Here is a 27,574-nt window from a genome sequence, read left to right as displayed (position 1 = left end):
GGATGTTGTAATTCAATGTATGTTAAACATTTTAGCTTGGTTAAAATAAAAAATAAAATAAAAATCAACTATTAATTTTATTAATTTTTATAAATTACTAATAGTAATTTTTAAGCTCCAGGTTTATGATAACCCATGGTAATACCATGGTATTCATGTGAGCATAGACAATTTAAAGGAGAAATTCTATCATCTTAGATCCATCTTAATTCTGGGTCTACCAAGTGCTAAGTGCTCAGAGGGATAAATAGATTTCATCCCCCTAAGAGTGGTAGATGTGGAGCTAAGATGGATATCGGTTGGTTTTAATGATAATGAAGATATTAAATAGACTTAGGAAATTATATTGTAAAAACATCTTAAGGTGAATGGTTAAAGCATAGACATTGGACAAGTATATTTGTATACTTTTGTCTGAAACAAATCCAGGGCTAAAAGGAATGGATTGATTGCACTAGTCATCCTTCTATAACTTTCCAACATATGCTGGGGTAAACAGATTGTAATTTGGGTAATTTTTCTAATTGCAAACAGGAACATACTTGTATATTGGCAGGGTGGTTACGAGGTCCCTAGAAGTGATGAATTTGAATTTTTCTTGGTTTTATATATAGTATTAGGTTTTTTCTCATGCTTTCTGTGAATGGCACGAGTGAATTTTATCCTACACCCACTAGGTTATCGATATGTAATTTCGGTAATTTTGATTTCACAAGATATTTTAAAGAAATGCAATGATTTCATTTGTGTATTCAATAAACACAAGATTTTATAATTGAGTAAAATATTCGCCATGCCTGGTGAGAGATCGCCAAAAAATTATATATACATATCATATTAATGATAAAATCACCTTCCATTTTTCCTATATACCATGGAAATTCGCCCATTTATTATACATGTAAATTTGGGGGGGTTCTTAAAACTTTCCCTGGAAGTGAGTTCATCATTAGGTAAGAGCTTGTGCATTTGAATTAAATGGTATTCAAACTAGGGCCAAATGGCTGATAATATTTTTATTAGACTCCTCTCGTCGAGAGGTGTAGGATTGATCTAAAGATCATCCAATTCCGATAAGTATTTATAGATATATGAATTTATTTTGATTATGGAATAATTATCAAGCCAACGTGCACTCATGTAGGCTTAGAATAGAAGCCCAACAGTCGCATATATTCAATTATCATAAGATGTGCATAAATACAGGAGGACTTTTCCTCATTTGGACTCACTCAACTCATAACATCTCTCTCTCTCTCCAGCGCAGAAAAGAGTCTCTTCTTTCCTGCGCAGAAGGTGACTCTCTTTCACACAGGTGGAAGGAAGGACGCGGAATTTAGTGCAGCGACTGCAGAAATAAAGTTTGACTAGCGTTGACGTGAAGACTCCCTCCTCAGAACTACATTGTAAGTCCATCTGGACTTCCTCTAAAGGCCACATTTTTTGGTGGTGGAATCAAGCCGATCCAACGGTCGGCTTGCGAGACATCGACTGCCCTAGTTTTGATGAAAATGCCGCTAATGCTGATGCTGCTGATCTAGGGTTTTCTACTGCTAATATAAATCATATTCTCTTTGTACTATTTCTCTCTGCTAAATTATTGAAGATAAAAGAAGATTTGATCAAAGGGTTTCCCCACATTGTGGGGTTTGTCCCTGGCTAGCCGCCACATTGTGTGTCTCTTGTCTTGGCTTGTTTTTTGTCAATCGTTTAATGTTCTATCTACACTTTACTTTATCTACATGTGATTGCTAATCTATGGATAATAATAAGAAAGATAAGTAAATTGCTATAAGCATAGAACATACCATATTAACATGGTATCAGCGCTGAGGTGAAGATAAAGCCCGAGCAAGAGCAAGAGCAATCACCAAAGAGAAGATTGGCAAGGCTATCCTAAAAGAACTATGGGGTCCTCATCACTCTTTCCTGTCGAAGACAAGCTCCGTGGGAAAGCTGACTATCACGGATGGAAGATGTCTATCGATCTAACTTTAGAAGATCAAGAAGTATTCGACCATGTGAGAGGCTATATTGTTGAGCCTCCATCATATACAACCGCTGCTGCCAAGAACAAATGGAAAACTGGTGAAGTCAAAACAAAGAAGATCATCCGGGACTCTATCGATAAGCGCTCAGTGGCCTACATCTCCGATCTGAACACCTCCAAAGAAATCTACGATAGACTGGTGAGTTTATTTAAAGTTAATGATGCAAATCAAGTTCTATTTCTTAGAAATAAGCTGAAGGAAATTAAGAAGGGCAAAGATGAGAGTATGCAAGCATACTTCTTAAGAATCACCGAGATCAGGAACGATCTCCTATCTATTGGGGAGACTATTACTGATAGGGAAATGGCACTCACGACTCTTGGAGGATTACCATCCGAATGGTACGTGTTCAGGACTACTCTTCTGAATAATAATGTAATTCCTGGTTTCAAGGAATTAATGGCTAGATGCATTCAAGAAGAAACAAGGGTTGAAGAGCAAGAAATGCCCATGCCTAAAGGTCCTCCTGCTACCTTTTCTTCTCATGCTAAGAAAAGAAAAAATTCCAGGACTAAATCAAAAAGAAAGGTTGGACCTAAGGGTGAAAGAAAAGGACGATGTTACATTTGCGATAAACCAGGTCACTATGCAAGGGAGTGCCCTGATAGAAAGGACTCACACTGAGAGGATGATCAAAATTCCTCTCATGGCAATCAGAGGAATGGGAAATCTAATAGCAAAGGAAAAAGGAGTGCTAGTAATCAGGGAAGAGGAAAACCATTCAAGAAGGCTAGAAATTCCAGGTATGAATCCAACATTGTTGAAAATAAGCAAGATGAATATTATTTACCAGCTGCTCTATCTACCTCTGCTCCTTCAGACTCAATGGGAATTTGGCTCATTGATAGTGGTGCATCAAGGCACTTCATTGGTTACAAAGAAGTTCTCCATAATCTAATAGAGAAGGAAACTAGCCTGGAAATTGTCCTTGGAGATAATATGAAATATCCCGTGAAAGGTGTAGGCAATGTCTCTCTTAAATTGAATCAAGGAAATACGATCCACTTACAAGATGTGTTATATGTACCTGACCTCAAGAAGAACCTTGTGTCCATCTCAGCAATGGAAGACAAAGGCTACAAGGTGAACTTCAGCGATGGCAAGGTACATATATGGAAAAACGATGTTAAAGATGCCTTCACACTTGGGTTTCGAGTTGATTCATTATATCAGGTCGGTGGAAGCCCGCTAGGTGTCATGTCTTGTGACACATCTCTTCAGTCCAAACTTTGGCATCGGAGATTTGCCTACCTTCATTATAAATCTCTACCCGATGTATGACAAATGGTAACAGGGATGCCTGAATTCTGAGTAGAGAAAGAAGGTGTATGTCCAGGATGTGCCGAAGTAAAGCTCAAAAGGGGACCATTCCCCTCAAGCCAAAGAAAGACCTCCGATATATTACAACTGGTTCACTCAGACATATCTGGTATGATGCCTGTGAACTCCTTGGGAGGATATTCATATTACCTCACTTTTACAAATGACTATTCTCGAAAGACTTGGATATACTTCTTGAAAAAGAAGGATGAAGTGTTTTCTTGGTTTCAACACTTCAAAGCCTTGATCGAGAATCAAACCGAAAAGAAGACCAAGATCTTAATGACTAATAATGGCACTGAATATGAATCTAACAAGTTTCATGACCTTTGTAAAGACGTTGGCATCAAGAGGGAGACTACTACACCATATACTCCTGAATAGAATGGTGTGGCGGAAAGGAAGAACTGTACGATTGTGGAAGTTGTCCATGCCATGCTCCATGATCAAAGACTTCCAAAGTTTCTATGGGCCGAAGCTGCAAACATTGCTATATATGTACAAAACTGATGCCCTCATCAAGCATTGGGTTCCAAGACTCCTAAAGAAATGTTCACTGGTAAGAAACCTGACGGATCTCATTTTAGAAATTTTGGAAGCCCTGTATATTTTCATGTGCTGAAAGAGAAAAGGAATAAATTGGGTGCATCTGGAAAGAAAGAAATCTTCGTGGGCTATGGTGAAAATACTAAGGGCTATATAATCTATGTAGCCGGTCAAAGGGAAGTCATTATTAGTCATGATGTCACCTTTGACGAAGATATGGCTCTCAGCGAGGTGGACAATCTTCCAACTTTGAGAAGCTCTCAAGAAGCCAACACCAAGGAACCAAAAGAAAAGGATGATGAAACGATCCCTGATGTGAAAGAACCAATGGATCCTATTGATCCACTAGAGCCTTCCTCTTCTAGGAAGAGGCCCTCTTGGCTTAGGGGGCTACTCGATGATGCTGAAGGACACACTGCACCCTAAGAAACCTTCCGTGAAAGTAAGAAACCAAATAGGTATCAACGATACCTGACCATCATGAGCACGATCATACAAAATGAGCCTTCATCATTCTCAGATTCCGTCAAGCATCAAGTATGGAAGGATGTTATGACTGAAGAATATGAGTCTATTATGAAGAATGATGTATAGGAAGTAGTTCCCAGACTCCAGGACAAGACAGATGTCACTTCTAAATGGCTTTACAAGATAAAGCATGCAACAGATGGAAGTACAGAAAAATATAAGGCTCGTTTTGTCGCTCGTGGCTTCTCCCAGAAGGAAGGTATAGACTATGACGAGATATTTGCACCTGTTGCCAGATATACCACCATCTTCTCGATCATAGCCCTTGCGGCTTCACAAAGATGGAACCTACATCAGATGGATGTCAAGATCGCGTTCTTGCATGGTTCGATCAAAGAAGAGGTCTACGTGGAGCAACCCGAAGGATTTGAGATTCATGATCAAAAATCTCATGTATGCAGGTTGAAGAAAGCCCTCTATGGGCTGAAGCAAGCACCCCGAGCATGGTATGAGAGGATCGATAGCTACTCGATGAAGCTGGGATTCACTAGGAGTGAAGCTGATCCTAACCTTTACTTTAAGGTTGAAGATGACAAACCTCTCACACTGGTGTTGTATGTGGATGACCTCTTCCTAACAGGTGCAGACCCTCTCATTCACAAATGTAAAAGGGAGTTGGCTTCTGAATTTGAAATGAAGGACCTAGGACTGATGCACTATTTCCTAGGACTTGAAGTTTGGCAGAAGCTAGGGGAAATTTTCCTATCTCAAGGAAAATATGTGGTGAAGATTCTAGAAAGATTCGGTATGGTGCACTGCAAGCCCGTAACTACCCCGATGGAGCTTGAATTCAAAAAGTTAAGCAGTAGTGTTGCTGGACCTGTTTTACGAAATGCCACCAAGTATCGTCAACTCGTCAGAGCATTAATGTTCTTGGTGAACTCCCATCCAAACATATGTTTTGCAGTCAACACATTGAGTCAACATATGGTTGAACCTCACCACATACATTGGATTGGTGCCAAGAATCTGTTGAGATATCTTCGTGGCACAATCACTTTGGGGCTAATATACATTGTTGGAGATGTAAGACTACTTGGATATACTGATGCTGATTGGGCAGGTAGTGTAGTGGACCGTAAGAGCACTTCCGGGTGCTATTTCACCTTGGGATCTGCTTCGATATCCTGGATGAGCAGGAAGCAGAAGTCGGTGGCTTTGAGCACCGCCAAGGCAGAGTACATTGCCGCTAGCATGGCCTCCTGTGAGGCAATCTGACTGAGGAAGCTCTTCAGTGAGTTGTTTGGATTTACACTAGATACCACCGTGATCCTATGTGACAACCAAAGTGGGATTCATTTGTCAGAGAATCCCATATTTCATGATCGCTCCAAGCATATCGATATCAGGTACCACTATATTCGAGATATTATGCAGCGGGGAGCTATAAGGATTCAGCATATCGGTACAGATGAACAAGTCACCGACACTCTGACAAAGCCCCTAGGGAAAGTCAAATTCTTGACTTTCCAAGAACAACTTGGTGTTGTTCAAAGACCCTCTGATGAGGGTCCTGTATGATGCATTAAGCTTTGGGAGCTTCGGGGGGGGGGGGGGGTGTGGGGTACTTCTTGGAGCAACATATGACCACAGGGTGATTCACTATCCCCTGATGGTGTGCATGTACACCCGGTGGCGACTATGTAGCAGGATGTTTGGTTCCCCTGTGAGGTTTGGATGATGTCTTATCCATGACGATTATGTAGCAGGATGATTAGTTCTCCTGTGAGGCCTGGATGATGTGTTCTCCATGGCGATTGTGTAGCAGGATGATTAATTCTCCTGTGAGGACGGGATTGATTACGTTCTCCTATCGAGGCATCCTACCCATGTAGTTTCAGATTCATGGGAAGTACCTCTCATCTGATCAATGAGCAGGGAAATGAAGTTAGGTACCATAGTAGTACCGATGGATGCATCGTTGTATCTACCATACTCCCTACGCTAGGATGACCTTCATTGATCTAGGATCAATGATATTGGTCTGGGACCAGTGGTAGGAGTGGTACCTACTATGATGCTGACTTTGGGCTGGTTGAGACTGGTCTGGGACCAGTGGTACACACTCTGAGATTGACTTCGAGTCAGTGGAGGATGATACTGGTCTGGGACCAGTGGTAGTAGTTGTACTCAATATGACACCGACTTCAGGTTGGTTGAGACTAGTCTGGGGCCAGTGGTACATACTCTGAGACTGACTTTGAGTCAATATGATGCATCCTCGATCATTTCTTCTTCTTCATAATTCAGGCAAAAGCAGAGAAGAATAGAACAAAGCAAAACAGAGCATGGAAAAATAGAGCAAAGTAGTACAGGGCAAAACAAGACAAAGCAAAATAGGCAGAATAGAGCAAAGCAGGGCAAGGGTCAAGTTGTACAGGGCAGTGCATTTGATGGATGAATAGTAGCGACTGATAGATAGATTGCAAATGGAATTCTCCCTAGTTGAGAGGGAGTGTTAAAATTGGCAACTAGGGCCAAACTCCATGTGAGTCATCTTATTCATGGCTGATAATATTTTTATTAGACTCCTTTTGTCGAGAGGTGTAGGATTGATCTAAAGATCATCCGATTTCGATAAGTATTTATGGAGATATGAATTTATTTTGATTATCGAATAATTATCAAGCCGACCTGCACTCATGTAGGCTAAAAAGCCTAATAGTCACATCTATTCAATTATCATAAGATGTGTATAAATACAAGAGGACTTTTCCTCATTTGGACTCACTCAACTCATCACATCTCTCTCTCTCTCCAGCGTAGAAAAGAGTCTCTTCTCTCTACTCTCTCTCACACAAGTGAAAGGAAGGACGCAGAATCTAGTGCAGCAACTGTAGAAATAAAGTTTGACCAGCGTTGACCTGGAGATTCCCTCCTCAAAACTACGCTGTCGGTCCATCTGGACCTTCTCTGAAGGCCACATTTTTTGGTGGTGGAATCAAGATGATCCTATGGTCGGTTTGCAAGATATCAACTGCCCTAGTTTTGATGATGAAGCTGCTAACGATGATGTTGTTGATCTAGGGTTTGCTACTACTAATATAAATCAAATTCTCTTTGCACTATTTCTCTCTGCTAAATTATTGAAGATAAAAGAAGATTTGATCAAAGGGTTTCCCCACATTGTGGGGTTTGTCCCTGGCTAGCTGCCACATCTTGTGTCTCTTGTCTTGGCTTGTTTTCTGTCGATCGTTTAATGTTCTATCTGCACTTTACTTTATATACATGTGATTGCTAATCTGTGGATAATAATAAGAAAAATAAGTAAACTGCTATAAGCATAGAACATAACATAAATTAACAGGCTAGAAGCCCCTAGAGTGTTGGACTTGTGGCAAAGACCATCGCAGGAGAGATTGTCCACAAAATCAGGGTGGTAGAACCCAAATATACATTGCACAAGAGGCGCAGGCTGTTGGAGATGTTGGCCAGAGTATTCCTCATATCTACGCAGTCGTGGACAATTGGCAGGCAGAACACCATGTATCTATCATTGAGATGGACGATAAGCTTTGTGATCAAGTTATTTCCATTTTGATTGACCTTGGATCTAATTATAGCTATGTTAGTCCTGACTTGGTGGATAAGTGTGGTTTGAGTAAGGAATTGCATGCAGAGTCTTGGTTAGTTCAGTTGGCTACAGGTACGAAGAAGCGAGTTCATCATTAGGTAAGAGCTTGTGCATTTGACTTAAATGGTATGCCTACCACAACATATTTGAATGTTTTACCATTGGGTTCATACAATATGTTGTTGGGCATGGATTGGTTGCATATACATAGAACCAAGGTTCACTACTATGACAAAGCTATTTAATGTGTTGATGACAATGGGGAACCAATAATTTTGCAAGGTAAGAGGAAAGCCACATCAGTTAGGATGGTGACAACTATGCAAGCAAAGCGTATTCGCTAGAAAGGGTGCAAGCTATTTGCAATACATATTTCTAGTGATAAAGGTAAGGAGGTTGAGGATGTAGATGTCTTTGTTATGCTCTTGACCTGCAAGAAGATACCAGAATACTAAATATGCAAAGAAATATACCTAGAACATAGAACAATAAGAAATAACAGCAAGTATTTTATTATTCAGAAAGCAATGTTCACTTGCCTCTTTGAAGGGGCAACCCCCAATAGAGCTGGGCTCAATTACAAAATAAGACACGATGCTCCTCGAGGGGAGTCTCTATCCTTTATATAGGATTCATATATGCAATACCATGGGGTCAATACCATGGTTCTTATTAATACCATCTATCTAATACCATAGCCCATTTGCAACTAACGGTGGTCCCTTCTTTAAATGCGCGTCAACCACTTACAATTATTAATATGGGCTTTATTGACTCTTTACTTAGCTATAACTATGACTCGATCCTATTACATAAATAAGGGGGTTAGGGTTGGACCCTAACAGTCTCGAACAAGTACTCGGTTTTACAGCAGTTCAAGGATGTATTTCCTGAGGGCATTACAGAGTTGCCACCTCATAGGGAAGTAAAATTTTCTATCGAGTTAGTGCCAAGGGCAGCTCCAGCATCGAAAGCACCTTAGAGGATGAGCACACCCGAGTTAGTTAAAGTTGCCGCTGAAGGAGATGTTGGAAAAGGGATACATTAGGCCAAGTGTATCACCTTGGGGCGCACCAGTGTTGTTTGCGAGGAAGAAAGATGGTACCCTCAAATTATGTATTGACTACAGGAAGTTGAACAAAGTGACTATCAAGAACAACTACCCTTTGCTGAGGATTAATGACTTGTTCAATCTGCTGAAGGGGGCAACATTGTTCTCAAAGATTAATTTGAAATCCAAATACCATCAGGTAAGCATCAAAGAGGAGGACATATACAAGATTGCGTTCAAGACTAGGTATGGGCATTATGAGTTTTTTGTTGTTCCATTTGGCTTAACTAATACTCTAGCTACATTCATGTGTTTGATGAATAGTGTGTTGCATTCGTATTTGGATAAGTTTGTTATTGTGTTCATTAACGATATATTGGTATATTCTAAAAATGTGGAAGAGCATGCCGAGCATTTGGCAGCAGTATTGAGGTTGTTGAGAGAGCATCAGTTGTATGCTAAGCTCAGCAAGTGTAGTTTCTTTCAGACTGAGGAGGTTGTTGAGAGAGAATTAGTTGTATGCTAAGCTCAGAAAGTTTAGTTTCTTTCAGACTGCGGTGCACTACTTGGAACATATTGTCTCCAAGGAAGGTATTGCAGTAGATCCAGAGAAGATAAAGGCCATCATGGAGTGAGTAGATCCTAAAAATGTGGATGAGATCTTTCATGGGTCTGGCAGGGTATTATAGGAGGTTCATCAGTAACTTCTCGTAGATTTCTTATCCTATCACATCATTGCAAAGGAAAGGTAAAAATTTTGAATGGACTATAGAATGTGAGACTAGCTTTGAACAACTTAAGGAGTTATTGACACATGCACTAGTGCTACAGATTGCAGATCCACACAAAGAGTTTGTAGCGTGTACAAATGCTTGCAAGAGAGGGCTTGGTGGAGTCATTATGCAAGATGGACAGGTGGTATGTTATGAGTCTCGGAAACTAAACGAGCACGAGTAGAACTATCCCACGCATGATCTCGAGTTGGCAGCGATTATACATGCATTGAAGATGTGGAGACACTATCTTCTTGGCAGGTGGTTTGTGCTTACGAGTGATCACATTAGGTTGAGGTCTTTGTTTGACCAGCCGAATCTGAATGCCAGACAGGCTAGATGGTTGGCCGCGATTAATGAGTTTGACTTTGAGATTAGGTACATCAAGGGTAAAGAGAACAAAGTCGTAGATGCTCTCATTAGATGGATACAAATACATCACTTGGCATCTATGAGCTCATATGGGATAGATTTACAAGATAGGATCTTGTGGGTAGGACAACAGGATGTCAGTTATATGGAGATTGTGTATAAGTTGCATCAGATTACAGGTACAGGTACATGTGATAGTATAGGTATAGGTGATAGCACAAGTACAGGTATTGGTACAGGTACAGGTATAGGTGCCAAGGACTTGGATCATTGTCTTACAGCAGATGGGTTGGTCAGGTTTCGAGACAGGATATATGTACCAAATAGCAATGAACTCAAGAAGGTGATCTTGAGGGAATTTCATGTGAAACCATATTCAGGTCACCCAGGTTATCGGAAAACACTCACAACAGTGAAGAGATATTATTATTGGACGAATCTGAAAAGGGATGTAGCATAGTTTGTGGAAATATGTTTCGATTATCAGCAAGGCAAAGTGAAAACATCCAGGTGGACTGCTACAATCGATCGCGATTCCGGAGTGGAAATGGAAGATATTTTCCATGGATTTCATAACAGGGTTACAAGACAGTGAAGCAGCATGATTCCATCATGGTCATTGTGGACAAGTTAACAAAGGTTGCACACTTTGTTCTGGTGAAGTCTACATTCTCGATTAGTGATGCGGCATAGGTATTCATCCGAGACGTGGTTAGACTACATGGTGTTCTGAAGAAGATTGTGTCAAACAAGGATGTGAAGTTCACTTCCAAGTTTGGAAGGAATTATTTCCAGGTTTGGGCACCGATTTGGCTTTCAGCACAGCTTATCATCCGCAAACAGTTGGACAGACAAAGAGGGTCAACGGGATATTGGAGGACATGTTGAGGATGTATGCGATGCATCTGCAGAGGAAGTGGGAAGAGTATCTCCCTTTGGTTGAGTTTTCATACAACAATGGTTATCAGAAGTCACTGAGGATGAGTTCGTTTGAGGTGTTGTATGGGAAGAGTTGTAACACTCCCATTAGTGGGAGTGATCCAGTTAGCAGAGTATTGATTGGACCAGATATGTTGGAAAACATGGAATAGGAGATGTAGGTGATCAAGAAAATCTTAAGGAAGCACATGATAGGCATAAGAGTTATGTTGATAAGAACAAGTTGTTCAAGGAGTTTCAGGGTGGGGAACAGGTGTATATGCGCATCAAACCAAAGAAGAACTCCTTGCGGATTAGCTCATGTGCCAAGTTGGCACCGCGATTTTGTGTACCCTTCAGTATCATTGATCAGATTAGGCCAATAGCCTATCGACTTGCAGTTCCTCTGACAGTGAAAGTCCACGATGTTTTCCATGTATCTTTGCTTAAGAATTATGTTGAAAATGTTGATCATGTGATTGAATGGTATGTATTGCAAGTGGAACCAGATGGAAAATTCTAGCCGGAACCTCATTGTATATTGCAAAAAACAGTGCTCGTGCTCCGGAACTGAGCAATAGAGCAAGTTAAGGTGCAATGGAAGCACTTTGGGCCCGCTAAAGCTACATGGGAGATGGCGAATCAGATGCAGACCATGTATCCTTCCTTGTTTTCGAGTTGAGGCAAAGAAACTTGATATGGTGGTTTGGTGCCAGGTGGTTGCTTTATGGTGGTTATTATTTGTTTATGATGGCTTGGTATATACTGTATGATGGTATAGTATTTGCTTTATGTTGTTTAGTATATGCTTTATAGTGATCGCTATATGCTTTATGTTGGTTGATACATGCTATATGATGTTTTGATATATGCCTTATGATGTTTTGATATATGCCTTATAATGTTAGTGTATGTTTGATATGTGTTTGGTATATGATTTGGCATATGTTTTTGCATATACAGTTTTGATGATGTTGTTATATGTACACCCGTGTATGAATGCAAATACTGTAACGAGTTGTGTTATAAAGCTCCACTATACGGTATGGGTTTTATGTTATTATACTATCATGTGGTTATGCTATCATGATGTTATGATGACATATGAGTTTTCTTGAGTAGGACTTTCATTGTAAATACCGTAACAAGATGTGTTATAAAGCTCCACTATGCGGTATGCTCTCCTGGTGTCATGATGTTATGTCTTGAGTAGATCTTTCATTGTAAATACTACATCAAGCTGAGTTATAAAGCTCCATGAGTAGTATGTCTTCTTTCAGCAAGTTGTTGAGGTATATGTGTGATTGAACACCAGGACAGTGTCCCCCAAGGGGGAGGGTTTTGTAACAGCCCTGGTGAAAATTCCATGTAATAAATGTTAAAAACAATAACCACGGATGATTGGAACACTTATTCCAAGCTGAATGTTGGGCAACACATCCTTAGGGGTGTTCATTTGATTGCTTATGGCGAAGGAAATTGGCAAAGGCAATGGCTAAGGCATTAAAATTCCATTTTGACACATTTAATTATGAAAATAATGGAAATTAGGACAAAATGGAGGTTAAAGGTCACAAGTTGCATGTGAGGAGGAAAATGAAGGAAAATAACAGAAAATGAAGAAAATAGAGGCCTCATTTATAAAAAGGATTCTGAGGATCAGTTGGTAACCTTTTGTCAATTCGGTTTTGGAGCTCTCTCATTATTCTCTCTCTCTCTCATACTCTTGGAAACTTAGAGTTTTCTTGGAGCACTCTTGGAGGGTGTGGCGTACTTGGATTCTTGGAGCAAGAAGGAAAAGGAAGAGTGGGAAAGTGCAATAAGGCATCGACATCAGATTTTCTTGGACGTACCAAGTTTCATGTATGATTTCTTCACTAGTTTTGGGCATGCATGGCTTATGCATGTGGTTTCTTGGTTATGATCTATCATTGGCATGGAGGATGGCGGAATTGACAATGGAGTGTCTAGCCTTGCCATTTCCTAGATAGCCATGGTGCTTGTGGGTTTATTTTCATTTCTTTGTTTTGGTTGGTTCTCATGTTTCATTAACTTGATTAGAGTTATTAGTCCTGATAACCTTGGTTGAACAAACCCTTTGGAAGTCTTGTAACATCTTGGGTTGAGTTGCTAGTCCTAGAAGCCCTGGTTGGACAAATGCTCTAAAATCCCTTGGTGGGTTGAGTTACTAGTCCTGGAAGCCTTGGTTGGACAAATGCTCTGAAAGCCCTATATAAGCTGTGGGTTGACTTGCTAGTTCTGGAAGCTTTGGTTTGAAAAACACTCTGGAAGCCCTAGAAGGCTTAGATGGAGACCAATCTAATGATGGTTTTTGGTGATGTCTGGCCGTGATGTGGAATCACTGTTTGATGGGTTGAGCTGCATGGCCTCTGGAAGCCCTAGAGTAGTTTTGATTGATGTGTTCTATGAGATCCAACATTCATGCTTAGAATATGGCACGGGGGTGAATGGCTAAAGAGAGATTTGGCTCAGCCATTCTATGCTCAGGGGGAACGTGGTAGTCCCATCTCCAGTTGATTCATTGCATTCATTAATGAGAAATCCATTCCCTTGATTTTCATGTGTAAAGGTACTGATGTATTTATGGATTTGATGGTTGATATGTTTATCGTATTTCTGCTCCTATTATGTTGATTATATGCACATTTTATGACAACAACTATGTATGGCTTTCAACATGTTTTTACTTGTATATGAATGGATAATGTGTCTATGACTTAAAGGAGCATAATGTAGCAAATGGCATGAGGGAACAATGGTTCATAGCGATTCTCATATAAGTATGAGATCCCTACACTTAATTCTATTATTTACACCTATAGGTTACATGTTGATGACATGTTTGACGAAATGTCTATCATGGCTAGTAGGGGTTTGGTTATGATCTTGTTCATCTTATTGCTTTTGCATCCTTGTTTCCTTGTATCCTTACCAATTCTAAGTGATCATTCCATTCTAGGCAGTGTCCCGGGCTCTGGGCCGACAAAGGTGGCTCAAATCCCGAAATGTTTGCAAAAAAGAGCATTAGTTTAGAGACTAACTCATCTGGGCAGTGTCTGGAAAGCGTTATAACGCACCTTGCCAGTGTCTGGGGAGCGTTATTCTGGAGACTAACTCGCCTAGGCAGTGTCTAAGGAGCGTTACCTTGCCCTAAGTTTCTCAAGTAGCAATAAGACCCAAGGATAGGAACTCTAAGTGGCTAACTTGTTTCCTGAAGGTTATTTGAATGATGTTGGATGACTGTGTGATGTTCAGTCGATTCCATTTCCTTAAAGTCACCAAGGAGGTTGAATCTTATCATAGTGGTTTCTCGTCGCGTGTTTACCCCGGCTCGCCGGTTCCTTGGGTAGATGTGGGAGGAGGGTGTTACATTTTGTCACTCTATTTTTTGTATAATTTTAATTTGCATGCATATGCAATTAACCATAATCTATAAATGCATAAATCTAAAGAAAAATAAAACCATAGTAGTTTAGATTTCATATTTTTAAATATAGTTTTATCAGGTTTGTTGTGACGAACTATCCAGTGGAATATCCATGAAAGTTTATGGATCATAATGGTATTAGAGTAGGTTTATTTGGGTATATTTTAGATATTGGCAAGGGATCTAAATCGGTTAGGTCAAAAGTCGTAAAATCCTAATCATGGACACAAAATCTATGAATTACCCTCGTGATCCTATAAATGAGAGGTTTTTGTGGCTAGAAGGACAAGTTTAAAATATAAGCCATAATATGAATCTCCTCATTTCGGTCCCGAGTAATAAGCTCAAGATATTTGTAGAACATGGGGTTTCTAATGTATAAGAGAAATCATAGGGGAGATCAAGAAGAAATAGAGAACCAACTGAAGAAAGGACCAAAAAACAATAAACCCAGTTCGACCAATTCGACTGTGATGAATCATTCACAATCCCTATTCAAAATGGAAGTTAAGGTTGATATCAAGTCATACGAAGGTGAAATCGACGCTCTAAAGCTAAATCACTGGACGCAATGATTATAAGTGTATTTCAGTGTCCATCATATTGAAGAAGAACATAACTTGCATGACTAAAATTAGATAAACATGTCATGATTTGGTGGAAAAGCCACATAGAGACCTTGAGGATGGAGGGAGATCCTCTAGTTAATAAGCAAGAGGACTTCAAAACTCTCATAAATTCACAGTTTTACCTTACTAAGTATGTAGAGGACTAGTGGATCTCGTGGCACTACTTTAGGCAGAAATAAGGGCTGAGTGTATAGTAGTACACCACAAACTTCAGAAAGATGGCTAGAATGTTGGGCATCTCCCCAAAGAACCTAGATGTATTGATCAAGTATTTAGGGGGTCTACACATCCATCTACAAAATCAATAGATGTTGTTCAATCCCATATCAATGGACAAGGTTTATGTATAGGCATAATACCTGGAGAACATAGGCCTAAAGAATGGGAAATAAAGTTGATCCAAGCAAAATGAGCAACAGGATGCTTCTAAGGAGGGGATGAAGAAGTGGAAATGGGGGAAGATAAAAATAAAGAAACTACAACACATTGGTGCAAATAGACAAGAAACCACTACAACATTGATGACCATGCAGAGGAGAAGCGTCAGATGTTTCATTCAGAGATTAACTTGAAAAACAAAAAGAAAAACAAAGAAGAATAATCTCATGGCCACTAATTCGAGTAACCAAGTTGAAAAGATTTCTAGAATGGATGAGAATATAGTTTGTATGTCAGTGCTGAAGGAGGTGAATCTGAGTAGCCTTCAACAATAGGAAGAGAAAGAAATGATCAAACTCTTCCATATAAAGATAAAGTTAATATGCCATTAATGAGATTTGAAATGAAACAAATTGTATGTTTCTATGTACAAGAAGAGTGCAATGCCCGAACCTTTATCCAAACTACTCATTCAAACAAATCAAAGTTATTTTTCATTCCTCTATGATAAGTTTGAAACACATATAGAGGTGAAATTGATTGCAAACATATTGTTTATGTGGATGAATACATATAGAATGACATGTTCTATTATTGTAAATAGTTACTAGTATAGAGATGTTGTGGATAATTATTTGTTGGAACATTTACGGCCAAAAATGGTATCATTCACAAATGTGGACAATGTACAATCCATAATCCAAAACATTAATTAATGTCATTCATGTGTGAGTTATGTAAAAACAATTTTAATGGTCATTTTTTTTCATCATATTTCATTTTCTCCTTGTGATTTATTTAGGCACATGAAATAATAAAATAATAAATTAGAAGGTATATTTTAATTTTTTCATACGCTTGTAATATTATTTCAAAAAATATTTTTGAGTTAGTTACGCACATATAAAATATTGTGGTTGCATCTATGTTCTATAATGAAATATCCACATCATATTTCATTTTCTCCTTGTGATTTATTTAGGCACATAAAATAATAAAATAAAAAATAGAAGGTATATTTTAATTTTTTCATAAGCTTGTAATATTATTTCAAACAATATTTTTTTTTGAGTTAGTTACGCACATATAAAATATTGTGGTTGCATCTATGTTGTATAATGAAATATCCATTCCTTTGAGGGAAACATAAATACATGGTATTTTTCCTCAAATCCAATGAGTACACCTGCTAACATCGAGTATGGTTGGTTGAAAATATGAAATCTCAATGATGTTTATTTTTCCCCTGCAACTACAAAAAATGTGCCGTTGAAGCAATTCCAATTGAGTTTGAAACATTTTAGCAATTTTACCTGTGTGTATTAAATATGATTACGAAAATTAGAGGATGTAATAAGTTCAAGGAGAATAAAGGAACATTCCCTTTCTCACAATCTATGCATATCATCAATGAGGAGAATGAGAACCTACCCCTTCTCACAATCTAGGCATGGGGCCAATAAATAGAAAGGGAACCTCACTTTCCTCACAATGTTGGTATCTAGGTGATGAGGGGAAAGAGCACATTCCCTTTGTCACAATGTAGTCATTTGATAAATAAGGAAGAGGAGCATATGGACAATATTGAAATATATGAATTACATTTTAAAGAAGGAACACATGTCATTTTTCATAATTTGAGTATGGGGAGAAAGACAATCTATCATTTCTCAAAATTAAATATTTTGAGCGTTGAGAAGAAAAACCACATATTTTCTCGTCATTTATACATTATATCTATTAAGGATAAACCACCCACATTTTCCTGAAAATTAAGGATATCTAGTGATAATGAGAAAAAAAAACATGCCCTTTCTTCACATTTACACATTTGGATGATAAGAAAATATCACATACCCTTTCTCACATTTTAGGCATTGGGGTAATGAAGAGAACATGCTCTTTGTCACAATGTTGAATTTCTCACAATCTAGGAATTAGGGTGATGAGGAGAAATACCACACAACTTTCACATAATCCACACATAAAGATGACAAGGGGTACATGTTATTTCTTGCAATATAGGCATTGTGGTGATGAAGGAGAAGGAGCACCTATCTTTTCTCACATTGTACTTGTATAGGTGTGATGAGGTGAGGATAACATACTCACTCTCATATTTAGGAATTAGAGTGATGATGAAGAGGATTGCATGTTCTTTCAACAATCTATGCATTACGATGATGATGAGGAAGTGAACATTCTCTTTCTTATAATATGGCCATTTGATTGACGAGGATGAACACATTGTCTTTCTAACAATCTAGGAATTCAAGTGATTTAGAAATAGTGCACATGATGTCATTTGTAATCTTCTATATTACACACATGCATTCAAGAAGAGATTATATTGCAATAAGAACATAAAGAAAACACACAATACTCAAGATAGATATTTGTGGGAAGGTTAAGCAGCCAAGTTTTTATTCCATGTTCATAAGAATTTATCAAATAAAACGATGGTTGGATAATTTTCACTGGATCCAACTAATCACCCATTAGGTTCTCTTTATCATGTACCTTTTTAAACATATATTCACTTATTCACTTATTCTAATGTTCAATTTCTTAACGCATGATGATTTTTACATGACCTAAAAGGATTCCCAACATATTCCCCACCCTCAAAGTCTTGCTTCATCCTAAAGCAATTGTTCAACAATGTTCTGAGCATTTGTATCATCCATACATACTAATATGCATAGCCTAATGAATTGCAATAGTTTCCAACAATATAGGAACTTACACATATGCAAGGTTTGACTATGACATATTACTCTTTATCCTCAACCTTCAATTTGTTAGCTTCTTGTGTAGTTAGTGAGTAACCAATGCTTCGCTACATACCCAACAATGGTCCTTCATATTATTACATGATGGTGTGCCTCTAGGGTGGTTCTTTACCCACTATTTGCTCATTCTTCACCCTAAACAACACCCCATGATGAAGCAACATGGTTCAACCTACATATTTTTTCTTTATTTTCTAGCTTCCAAGGTCACAACCTAGTGAACTATTTTGCAACTCTTATACTAGGAGGAATAATATTTTCAATTGTTGTTTTGTCATCATTTTTATCTTTAAGCTATTTGTGTGTGTGTCATTTGACATCTCTTTCTTGAATACATTTTTCTCTCCTCATATCATCGTGGTGAGAACCTCAAAATTAATGCTCTTTGCAAGTGCTCTAATCCAATGATCAATCAAATGCTACAAAAAAAATCTAAATTGATGTTCAATGTTTTAGTCAAGTGCTTGATGCTAGCACCTATATGCTAATTGCTTGGTTAAACTTTACTTTCCTACTCGTCCAACTCCTTTCTTTGCTACGCAATCTAGATATTTTCTTTTTATTGGCTGATCATGGATGCTCTCATCCAATTCTCTATGTCAATTCTTCAAACTCTATGGAACTTACGTTGCTATGTTGTTTTCAATCATGGGTGTGCTTCTTTATACCTTTAGGTCATTGGTAATGGATTGTAGTTTGAATTTATCATTTTCATGAATGATGAATCTATCAATGACTCAATTTGAATAGGACATGATTCAATGGTTAGACTCTACTATGACACTAACAAAAAGTAATTTTTTTAGCACCAGGATTTTACAAAATCAAATAAATATTATTGGCTAAGAATCATCGACGTTAATAAGAAACCAATATCATGGGCTAAGAATCAAATTACATTACATCAATGGAGAGAATTATCAAGTTTAAACACTCACATTTAACCATGTCCTTTAATTTGCCTCAATTAACTCAATTATACACTTGACTCAATCAAATCATTTGAAAACACTCCTTTTTCTCCATTTTTTTTCCTTTTTTATTGATATATGTTAAACCATAAGACTTAACTATCCTTCATGCAATATATTTCTTCAATATATTTAGTTTACTCCATATCACTGCATGTATGTGTTTGTGAATTAATCACAATGGTGTACAAAAATTCAATTATTCCCTGCCAAGTGGTTGCTACTTGCAAGAAATCCATAGTTAGTTTGGTCGGTGCAAAATATAAAAAAAAAAATGAAATGAGTAAACAACTAAGCAGCATATAAACATGTTATCCCATAAACAAGAATAAAAAACACACAAATCAACCAGGGAAGAAGAATCCTCTTTATAAATCTGGAGGGTAAGAAATATAAAAAGCTCTTTTCAAACACTACGGGGAGGTTTTGATTGGCAGTTGATGCTCTGAATCCCTCCTAAAGGGTTGTCCCTTTGTCTAATCCTTTTGAAAGGACTCTCTCTCCTCTCATACAAGCAATGAGAAATTATGAATTGATACTCTCTTTAGGCAAAGGAAATTGAATACTCTAGGCAATTCCAGTTGCATAACTTTACTTTCAATTTATGCTTTGTTTGGCCTCTATCTGCCTCATATTTAAAGCCCTGTATCAACGCTTTGGCTCCTACTCGCTCATTAATATAGTTAGTGAGTGGAGGACAGGTTTCACTCATTTATGCATGGATTGGTCTGAGAATGGGTAGTCGATTATATGTTGTCAAGTAGAAAAGGCTCGTTGAGTGCAGTGTGTCAAACAGGATGTTGAGTTAGTGCTTTGGTTGATCTATGAGGCTATCAAAGGAAAACCCTTAGTGATACATGTAAAATAGTCTCATATTTGTGCATGGATTGGTCTAAGAATGGACGATTGATTATATGTTGTCAAGCAAAACAGGCTCACTAAGTGTTACAAGTCAAACAAGCTATTGAGTTGGTGCTTTGTTGGATCCACATGGCTATCGAAGGAAAACCCTTAACGATCCATGCAAAATAACCTTAGAGCCTTTGCATGGCTTAATTTTTTAAATGAACCTTACGGGACTTCGTATTTTTAGATTTTCATGATGTTTTCAATCCCAAATAATGCACGTGTACATGATGTTTCCTATTGTTGAGTGTATTATTTTCCATAATAATAGTTGCCCCTTGATGTATGAGGTTAGGAGCAAAAGTATACCCAGAATACATCACGTTTTTTATGCCTAATTATGACTTGCAAGGAAATTTTTAAGGATGGAAATTTATTTTAAATTTTAGAAACCATGGCGAATATCACTAGTATCTAATATGCAAACTATAAAATACTTGTTGATATCTTTATAGAAATATTCAAATTTCTAATGGGCCAATCATTTTTATAAAAAATAGAAATTTACGAATATTTTTTTGGGAAAAATCTTGGAAAATTAGCCCGCTTGTGAATATTAGCCCCTAAAATTTTCCGATGAGAGGGCCCATATTATTTACTTGTTGAGATTGTGGCCCCTTGATGGGAGCCTAAATTACTTCATTTTCCAATATGCCTTAGAAGTTTTAATTTGGGATCCAACATTGCGTGTGTTCCAATCTCCTTATCCTTTTACGTTTTTTCATGTCTTACCTCCTTGTTTGGGTACCTACCAGCCTTTTTGTGGATCCTTTCCATATCCTTCTCTTTTTTGGCCTCTAATTTTTCATCTACGATGTTTGGGATCGACGAACCTAGTTTAACATTTTTGTGGGAGAGAAACTCCTCTTTTGATTAGGAATCCCTAGAGTGAATCTTTGGATCTTCCTTCAAGGGAAACATAGTTTCATCTTGCTTTTCTATGATGATCCTAAATCCAGATTGTAGTGCCTGCTCATTAGTTTACAATAGTTTTCCTTCTTCTATTGTAGAGTTAAGGGCTTCAAATTTGTTTTCATTCCCTTAGTGCCCCTTAGTTATGCCTTCCCCCGCTTAGAAAGAGGGTTTCTTGGGGGAAATTGGGCCTTTCCCTTTGTTTCGAGCTTGATCTGGCTACCTTAGGGGATTACCTCGTTGTTTGGCTAGATCACTCCTATTTTTTTATTGTCATCGCTTTCCTTCATTGCCTTGTTTTTGTTGTAGTTCCTCTTGCCTCATTTTGCAGCTCCTTACAAAATGATGGTATTTGTGGCAAACCTTGCATTTAAAGGGGGGTTGATCATAGTGCAGTTCTTGTATATGGGTCCAGTTATCTAAATAAGGGAAATAGTTGTAGAAATTCCCTTATCTAAATCATCCTCTACACAAATTTGCGCCCACGAGAAAAACCCCTCGTGAGGTTTGGCCCATTCAAAATATTTTCCAAGAGCGTTGTTGATATTCTTGAATGTTGGGTCATTCCAATAATGCAATGGTAAGAACGAGAACTTCATCCACACAAAAATCGCTGACAGACCATCATTATCAGATTAAAGTTTGGGCTCCATCTATCTAGGTATAGCCCTTGTGCTCCCATGAAATATGGGTTGCTTTGAAAGATCATATATGAATCCTCTTTAAGCTCAAGCTCAAAGGGAAAGGTAAAGAATCTTTTACCACCTAAGGCCATAGATATTGAGTCCTTCAGCATAGGCTTCCATATTTTTCAACCCACAACCTAATCAATCAAGGGGGAGGCTAGATCCCCATGAATTGGCCAACCAAACCCCTTTAAGCAAATTACAAAGGTGGATCTGGATTGAGTCGCACATACATCTACCTTTGAGATCTCCTCTAGTTTCTTGATGAATCTTCAAGGTTTGGCCTTCAAGTATCTTAACCCATCTGCCACCAAAGAGTTAAATGTGATAATGTCAAGCGTTGGGAGTGAGAGCATTGAGATGCACCAAGCATCTATCTACAATCACGAGATGTGTGAACCAACATTATAAAAAAACATTATTTTTCATTATTATAACTTCACGAACAAATTATTATTTTATTTATTTATTATATATGGCATTTTGACAATTTAAATAAATAATACCCTAAAATTTATCAAATTATATCTACCTTATCCTCTCTCATATTTGAATCTATAATCTTCTCGCAAAAAAATATATTTTTAAACATTAAATTAAGTTATACTATAAAACGATAAAATAAATAAATTTACAACAACTTAAAAACACAATATTTTAAACCATAATAAATAAATTTCCCTTTATAAAATTAATAATTTTATTCTATACATATTAACTAATTTCATAAAATACATTTAAAATATAAAAATATTCACTGATTTCATCAAACACATTTGAAATATAAAAATATTCACTAATTTCATCAAACACATTTAAAATATATAAAAGCATTCAAATTAGATAAACATAAAACACCTTATATATAAAATATTCACTATTTAAAAAAAAAAACATCTAAACCATATAAAAGCATTCAAACTAAATAAACACATTTAAAATACAATAATATGCGAAGGAAGGCTAGTTATACGCTGTTATATTTTTATATTTAAAAATAAAAGAAATCCCTGGTTAATCCTAACTAAATCTTTAGACAATCAATCAATTTACAGATTCCTTCGTGAAAACATGGGGCAGATTTTCAGCAATATGCCGGTATGAATCGACTATTGATGTAATCAAATTAAATTAATTAAACCTTAATAAAACATTGAAAACAAAATAATTTTTCACTGAATCTAAATGATATAGTTTTTGAAAGATTACATGCTATGATGTCCGCCATTTTAGCTTAAATCTGCTTTTCAACTTATCCACGAATACCGAACGGAATGACAGGGGCATCAACTCCAATGGTAAATTCAGATCCAACCTTCTATCTCCCTCCATAGTCGCGTCCGCCGCGACTCGCTCTCACTGATTCAATTTTCAGATAAGGATGATGAAGGATTTGATAATGAAATGCATTTGATAGACAAGGTCTAGACTTCAGATCTTTAAAGCTCTCCTAAGGATCCTGTTGTGATCCATGCTCCTTTGGCAAATACAAAGATAGTGAATAAAGTCTCCTAAAGATCTTGTTGTGATCCATGCTCCTTCAGCGAGTACAAAGATAGTGAATAATAATGCTTCTTGGTGCGCATTGAAGCGAGCTCATGAGTCAGCATCTTCATACTTTGACAAGGATTCTCCTTTAGCATGCAATGATAATCTTCAGAGTGCCTTGATAAACCCACATTTGAAAGATTGGGTCAAGGTTTTGAAAAAGAACGGAAAGAAAGATTGCTCCAAAGAAACTGGGAAGAAAGATTGTTCCAAAGACCCGCCCCAGTTTGGATGATTCTCCTTTGGAATTGGTTCTTTTGTTCCTCTATGTCTCTCTTGCTATTCTCAACGCATACATCTTAGTGATGTTATGTTCCTCTCAGTATATTGGATATTGTGTCGATAAAAGAGTCCTGATTGTATATAATGTATTTTATTTCTACTTAATCAATAGAATTCACTTTAAAAAAAAATTGTAGTGGTTATTATTATTGTTTTATGTAAAACTATTTTTTAATTGATATTAAAATTGGTTTTTTAAATTTAATTTCATGAATATTTAAAATTGATATCACTGTATTCTATTTTATATTTATAATATTAAAAAGGTAAAATCATACGAGGTGTAAATTAGTTGGTTTTATTAAGGTTTACTCCTCATTAGATTTAAGGTCGAATTTTATGGGGTGAGATGGAGGGTAGTAGCCATTTTGGAATAATTAAACTATCTCAAGGGGCCTTTGGAATTTTGGAGCTCACATAACCGTGGGAATAGCATCTCACTAGTGGGTAGAGCATTCTTCCATCCAAAAGACAAAGTAACCTCGAGAGAGAGTCAACCTAATTACTATATATATATATATATATTAGAATTATATTTTCATGTGAAAAATACTTTGCATATATCCATATTTTTCACATAAAAATATAATTCTAAAATAGATTATTATTATTATCATTAAAATTTTCGAGTATATTATATTAAAATATGTGGCTAGTCATGACAAATACCCAGGGGATACATTACTTACTTGTTTCAGGTTCTCTGCCAAGACCACTGAGATCTAGTGGATCCAAATTGTTCTCTATGACAATCTTAAGGACATCATAGCCTCAGAATATGCAAGAGAACTTGCAAAATTTCCTCATCCATAATTTGCTAAAAAGGAACAATTTTGACTATAATGGTAAGGTTTCCTTAATAGTAATGACTTGTGATCAATCTTGAATAGTTGAATTCCTTGAAGGTTGTATCTGTGGGATGGAAGCTTTGATTGACACATTCATACACAGACTGCATTTGTTAGTTGAGTGTCTCCTTTAGCTCAGAAAGTTTGTGACGCAAAGCATCCAGCTCAACCTCTTATCAGGTTGATTATTATTTAAGTTTTCTTGACTCTTCTCGCTCCTCTCTTAATTCCTCTCACTAGGCTTGTTGATCTTGCTTGAATTGGCATCCACAAAAGAATGGTATGTGTTCCACCATATCTAGCCACAAGGCAAAGACTCCTCCATCCATTCATTTTATATTTGGATTTGTTAATGGCTTGTATTTGATACCTCTCCATTTTCTCTAGGGGATGAAGAGTATTTGGAGTGGCCATTGATCAAGAGGGCTCATAGTTTCATAGCACAACCCTCATTTGCTAATTTATCAACTTCCATATAATTGAAACATAATTTATCAACTTCCATATAAGGGAAACATAGTTGCATCTTGCTTTTCTAGGACAATCCTAGATCCATATTGTAGTGTTTTCTCATTAGTTTCAATAGTTCTCCTTATTCTATTGCAGAGTTAAGGGCTTCAAAGATGTTTTCATTCCCAAAGTGCCCCTTACTAATGCCTTTTCCTCTCCTAGAAGAGGGTCTCTTAGGGGAATCTGGGTCTTTCCCTTTGTTTCTAGCTTGATATGGCTACCTCAAAAGATTACCTCATTGTTTGGCTAGATCACTCATATTTTGCCGTTGCCATTGTTTTCCTTCACTACCTTGTTTTTGTTATTGTTCCTCTTGCCTCATTTTGTTGCTCCTTGCAAAATGGCCATATTTGTGGTATACCTTGCATTTAAATGGGAGTTGATCATACATAGTGTAGTTCTTAGATATGGGTCTAGTTATCTAATTAAGGGAAATAGTTGTAGAAATTCCCTTATCTAGATCAACCTCTACACAGATTCACACACATGAGAAAAAACCCTCGTGAAGTTCGACCCAATCAATATATTTTCCAAGAGCGTTGTGTCATTCCAATAATAATGCAATGGTAAGTATGAGAGCTTTACCCACACAGAGATCATTGACAAACCATCATTATCAGTGTTAAAATTTGGGATTCATTTATCTAGCGTATAACCCTTGTGCTCCCATGAAATATAGACTTCTTTGGAAGATCATATCTTAATCCTCTTTAAACTCAATTGGAAAAGTAAGAAATCCTTTACCACATAAAGTCTTAGATATTGAGCCCTTTAGCATAGGCTTCCATACTCTGTCAACCCACGGCCTAACCAATTAGAGGAAGGTCAGATCGGCATAAATTGACCAACAAAACCCCATTAAGCAAATTGCAAAGTGATGGATCTAAATTGAGTGACGTAGACATCGACCTTCGAGATCTTATCTAATTTCTTGATGAATCTTGAGGGTTTGACCTTCGAGTATCTCAGCCCATCTTTTGACCTTCGAGTATCTCAACCCATCTAGCACCAAAGAGTTTAAGGCAATAATGTCAAGGGCTAGGGGTGGGGGCAAAGGTAGGGAGCACTCGATTTGGCCATCGAGATATAATCAACGTCGATTTGCAGTCATGAGATGTATGAACCAACCTTGCTCTTTATTATTAAAACTTTTCACAAACACATTATTATTTTATTTACTGATTGTATATAGCATTTTGACAATGTAAAGGGAATAAATAATACCCTAAAATTTATCAAATCCTATCGACCTTAACCTCTCTGATATTTGAATCTACAATCTTCTAACCAGAAAGATATACTTTTAAACATTAAATTAAGTTATATTATATTATAGAATAGAATGAATAAGTTCCCAACAAATAAAAAACACAATATTTTAAATAATAATAAATACATGAATTTCCCTTTATAAAATCAACAATTTTATTCTACATAAATATTAACTAATTTCATAAAATACATTTAAAATATTGACTATTTTCATAAAAGACATTTAAAATATATAAAAGCATTCAGATTAAATAAACACATTTAAAATGTATAAAAACATTCACAAAATTGTTTTTCAATCCATATGATATAGTTTTTGAAAGATTACATACTTTGATGTCCACCACTTTAACTTAATCCCACTTTTCAACTTGTCCACGAATACCGAACGGAATCACAGGGGCATCAACTCCAACGGTAAATTCAGATCCAACCTTCCATCGCCGTCCAAACTCGCTTCCGCCGAGAGTCGCTCTCTCTTCGTCAAGTTCCGGTCGCCGGCTTTCCATTCGGAATGGCGGATTCCGTTCCCGCAGGGTAAAAAATCGTGCCACTCGAATGAAGGCCGCCATAACCCCTGAGCCTCAACGGCTTTGGCATTACCGGCCTTCCCCGCCTCGGTGCACTTTTGCTCAGACTCTTGCCGATTACCACCGCGTCTCCTCGAGCGGTGCCTCTTGGTGGCCTCGATTCGTTGCAGCAAAGCAAAGAATTCTTCAAAGCTGTCGCTGTCGTTATCAGTGTCGGCGCATGGCCGCTTGGGGTTTCCCTCTGCTAAAGCTGAGGATGAGTCCATAGAGCGTTTCTTCACCATATTCTGACAGCCGCTGTATCGACCTCCAAACCGATCAATGCGACTCAACCTCGCAAAGGGCTACGCAGAGCGCTCACTATATCCTCCGACCAACCCAACCCTGGAATGAATATCAAACCATTTGCACCAACACCGCTATTTAATGGAGCAGAGCAGGGCGCCGATCATTTTATTCCCTATTATAGTCACGGCCAAGAAGGAAATGACAGCCCACACCGCCAAATTTGGCACTTAGCTAAATAAACGTTCGCCAACGTTTCAACGATAAGCGGCGGCGTTCACCGTCCAATTTTAGTTATGGTCAATTTGGCGTTTTATCTCATTTCCTCGCGATTCTTCCAGATGGTGCTCGTTCCATCGTCGTGTCGATGCCTTTGCCGTGGCGGATAAGGCTTGTGTGCGCCACCAACTGTACAACGTGGTATGTGACGTCATATGATGACGT

General features: G+C 37.6%; 1 protein-coding gene across 2 annotated transcripts in view; it reads right to left on the bottom strand.

Annotated features, from left to right (window-relative positions):
- LOC149178766 (uncharacterized) overlaps positions 1 to 27,351 on the bottom strand; it is a 121,165-nt gene extending 93,814 nt beyond the window's left edge. Inside the window, exons 1-2 of one of the 2 annotated variants that reach the window (XM_089420422.1) lie at positions 26,648 to 27,351; positions 23,365 to 23,520 (exon numbers count right to left, since the gene is read on the bottom strand). In XM_089420422.1, the coding sequence (XP_089276548.1) occupies positions 26,710 to 27,129 (420 nt within the window). In that variant the 5' untranslated portion in view covers positions 27,130 to 27,351 and the 3' untranslated portion in view covers positions 23,365 to 23,520; positions 26,648 to 26,709. Of the gene's footprint in view, positions 1 to 23,364; positions 23,521 to 26,647 lie in introns of those variants that run through there. The other variant, XM_089420423.1, reaches the window with a different exon arrangement.
- Positions 27,352 to 27,574: the final 223 nt, after the last annotated feature.

The sequence above is a fragment of the Pinus tabuliformis genome, chromosome 4_1 (genome assembly GCF_031772625.1).
Source record: "Pinus tabuliformis cultivar Carrire ecotype Pingquan chromosome 4_1, CPIR1, whole genome shotgun sequence".
Classification (NCBI taxonomy): domain Eukaryota; kingdom Viridiplantae; phylum Streptophyta; class Pinopsida; order Pinales; family Pinaceae; genus Pinus; species Pinus tabuliformis.
Note: the sequence above shows the minus strand (reverse complement) of the source record. Positions and strands in the feature narration are given on the sequence as shown.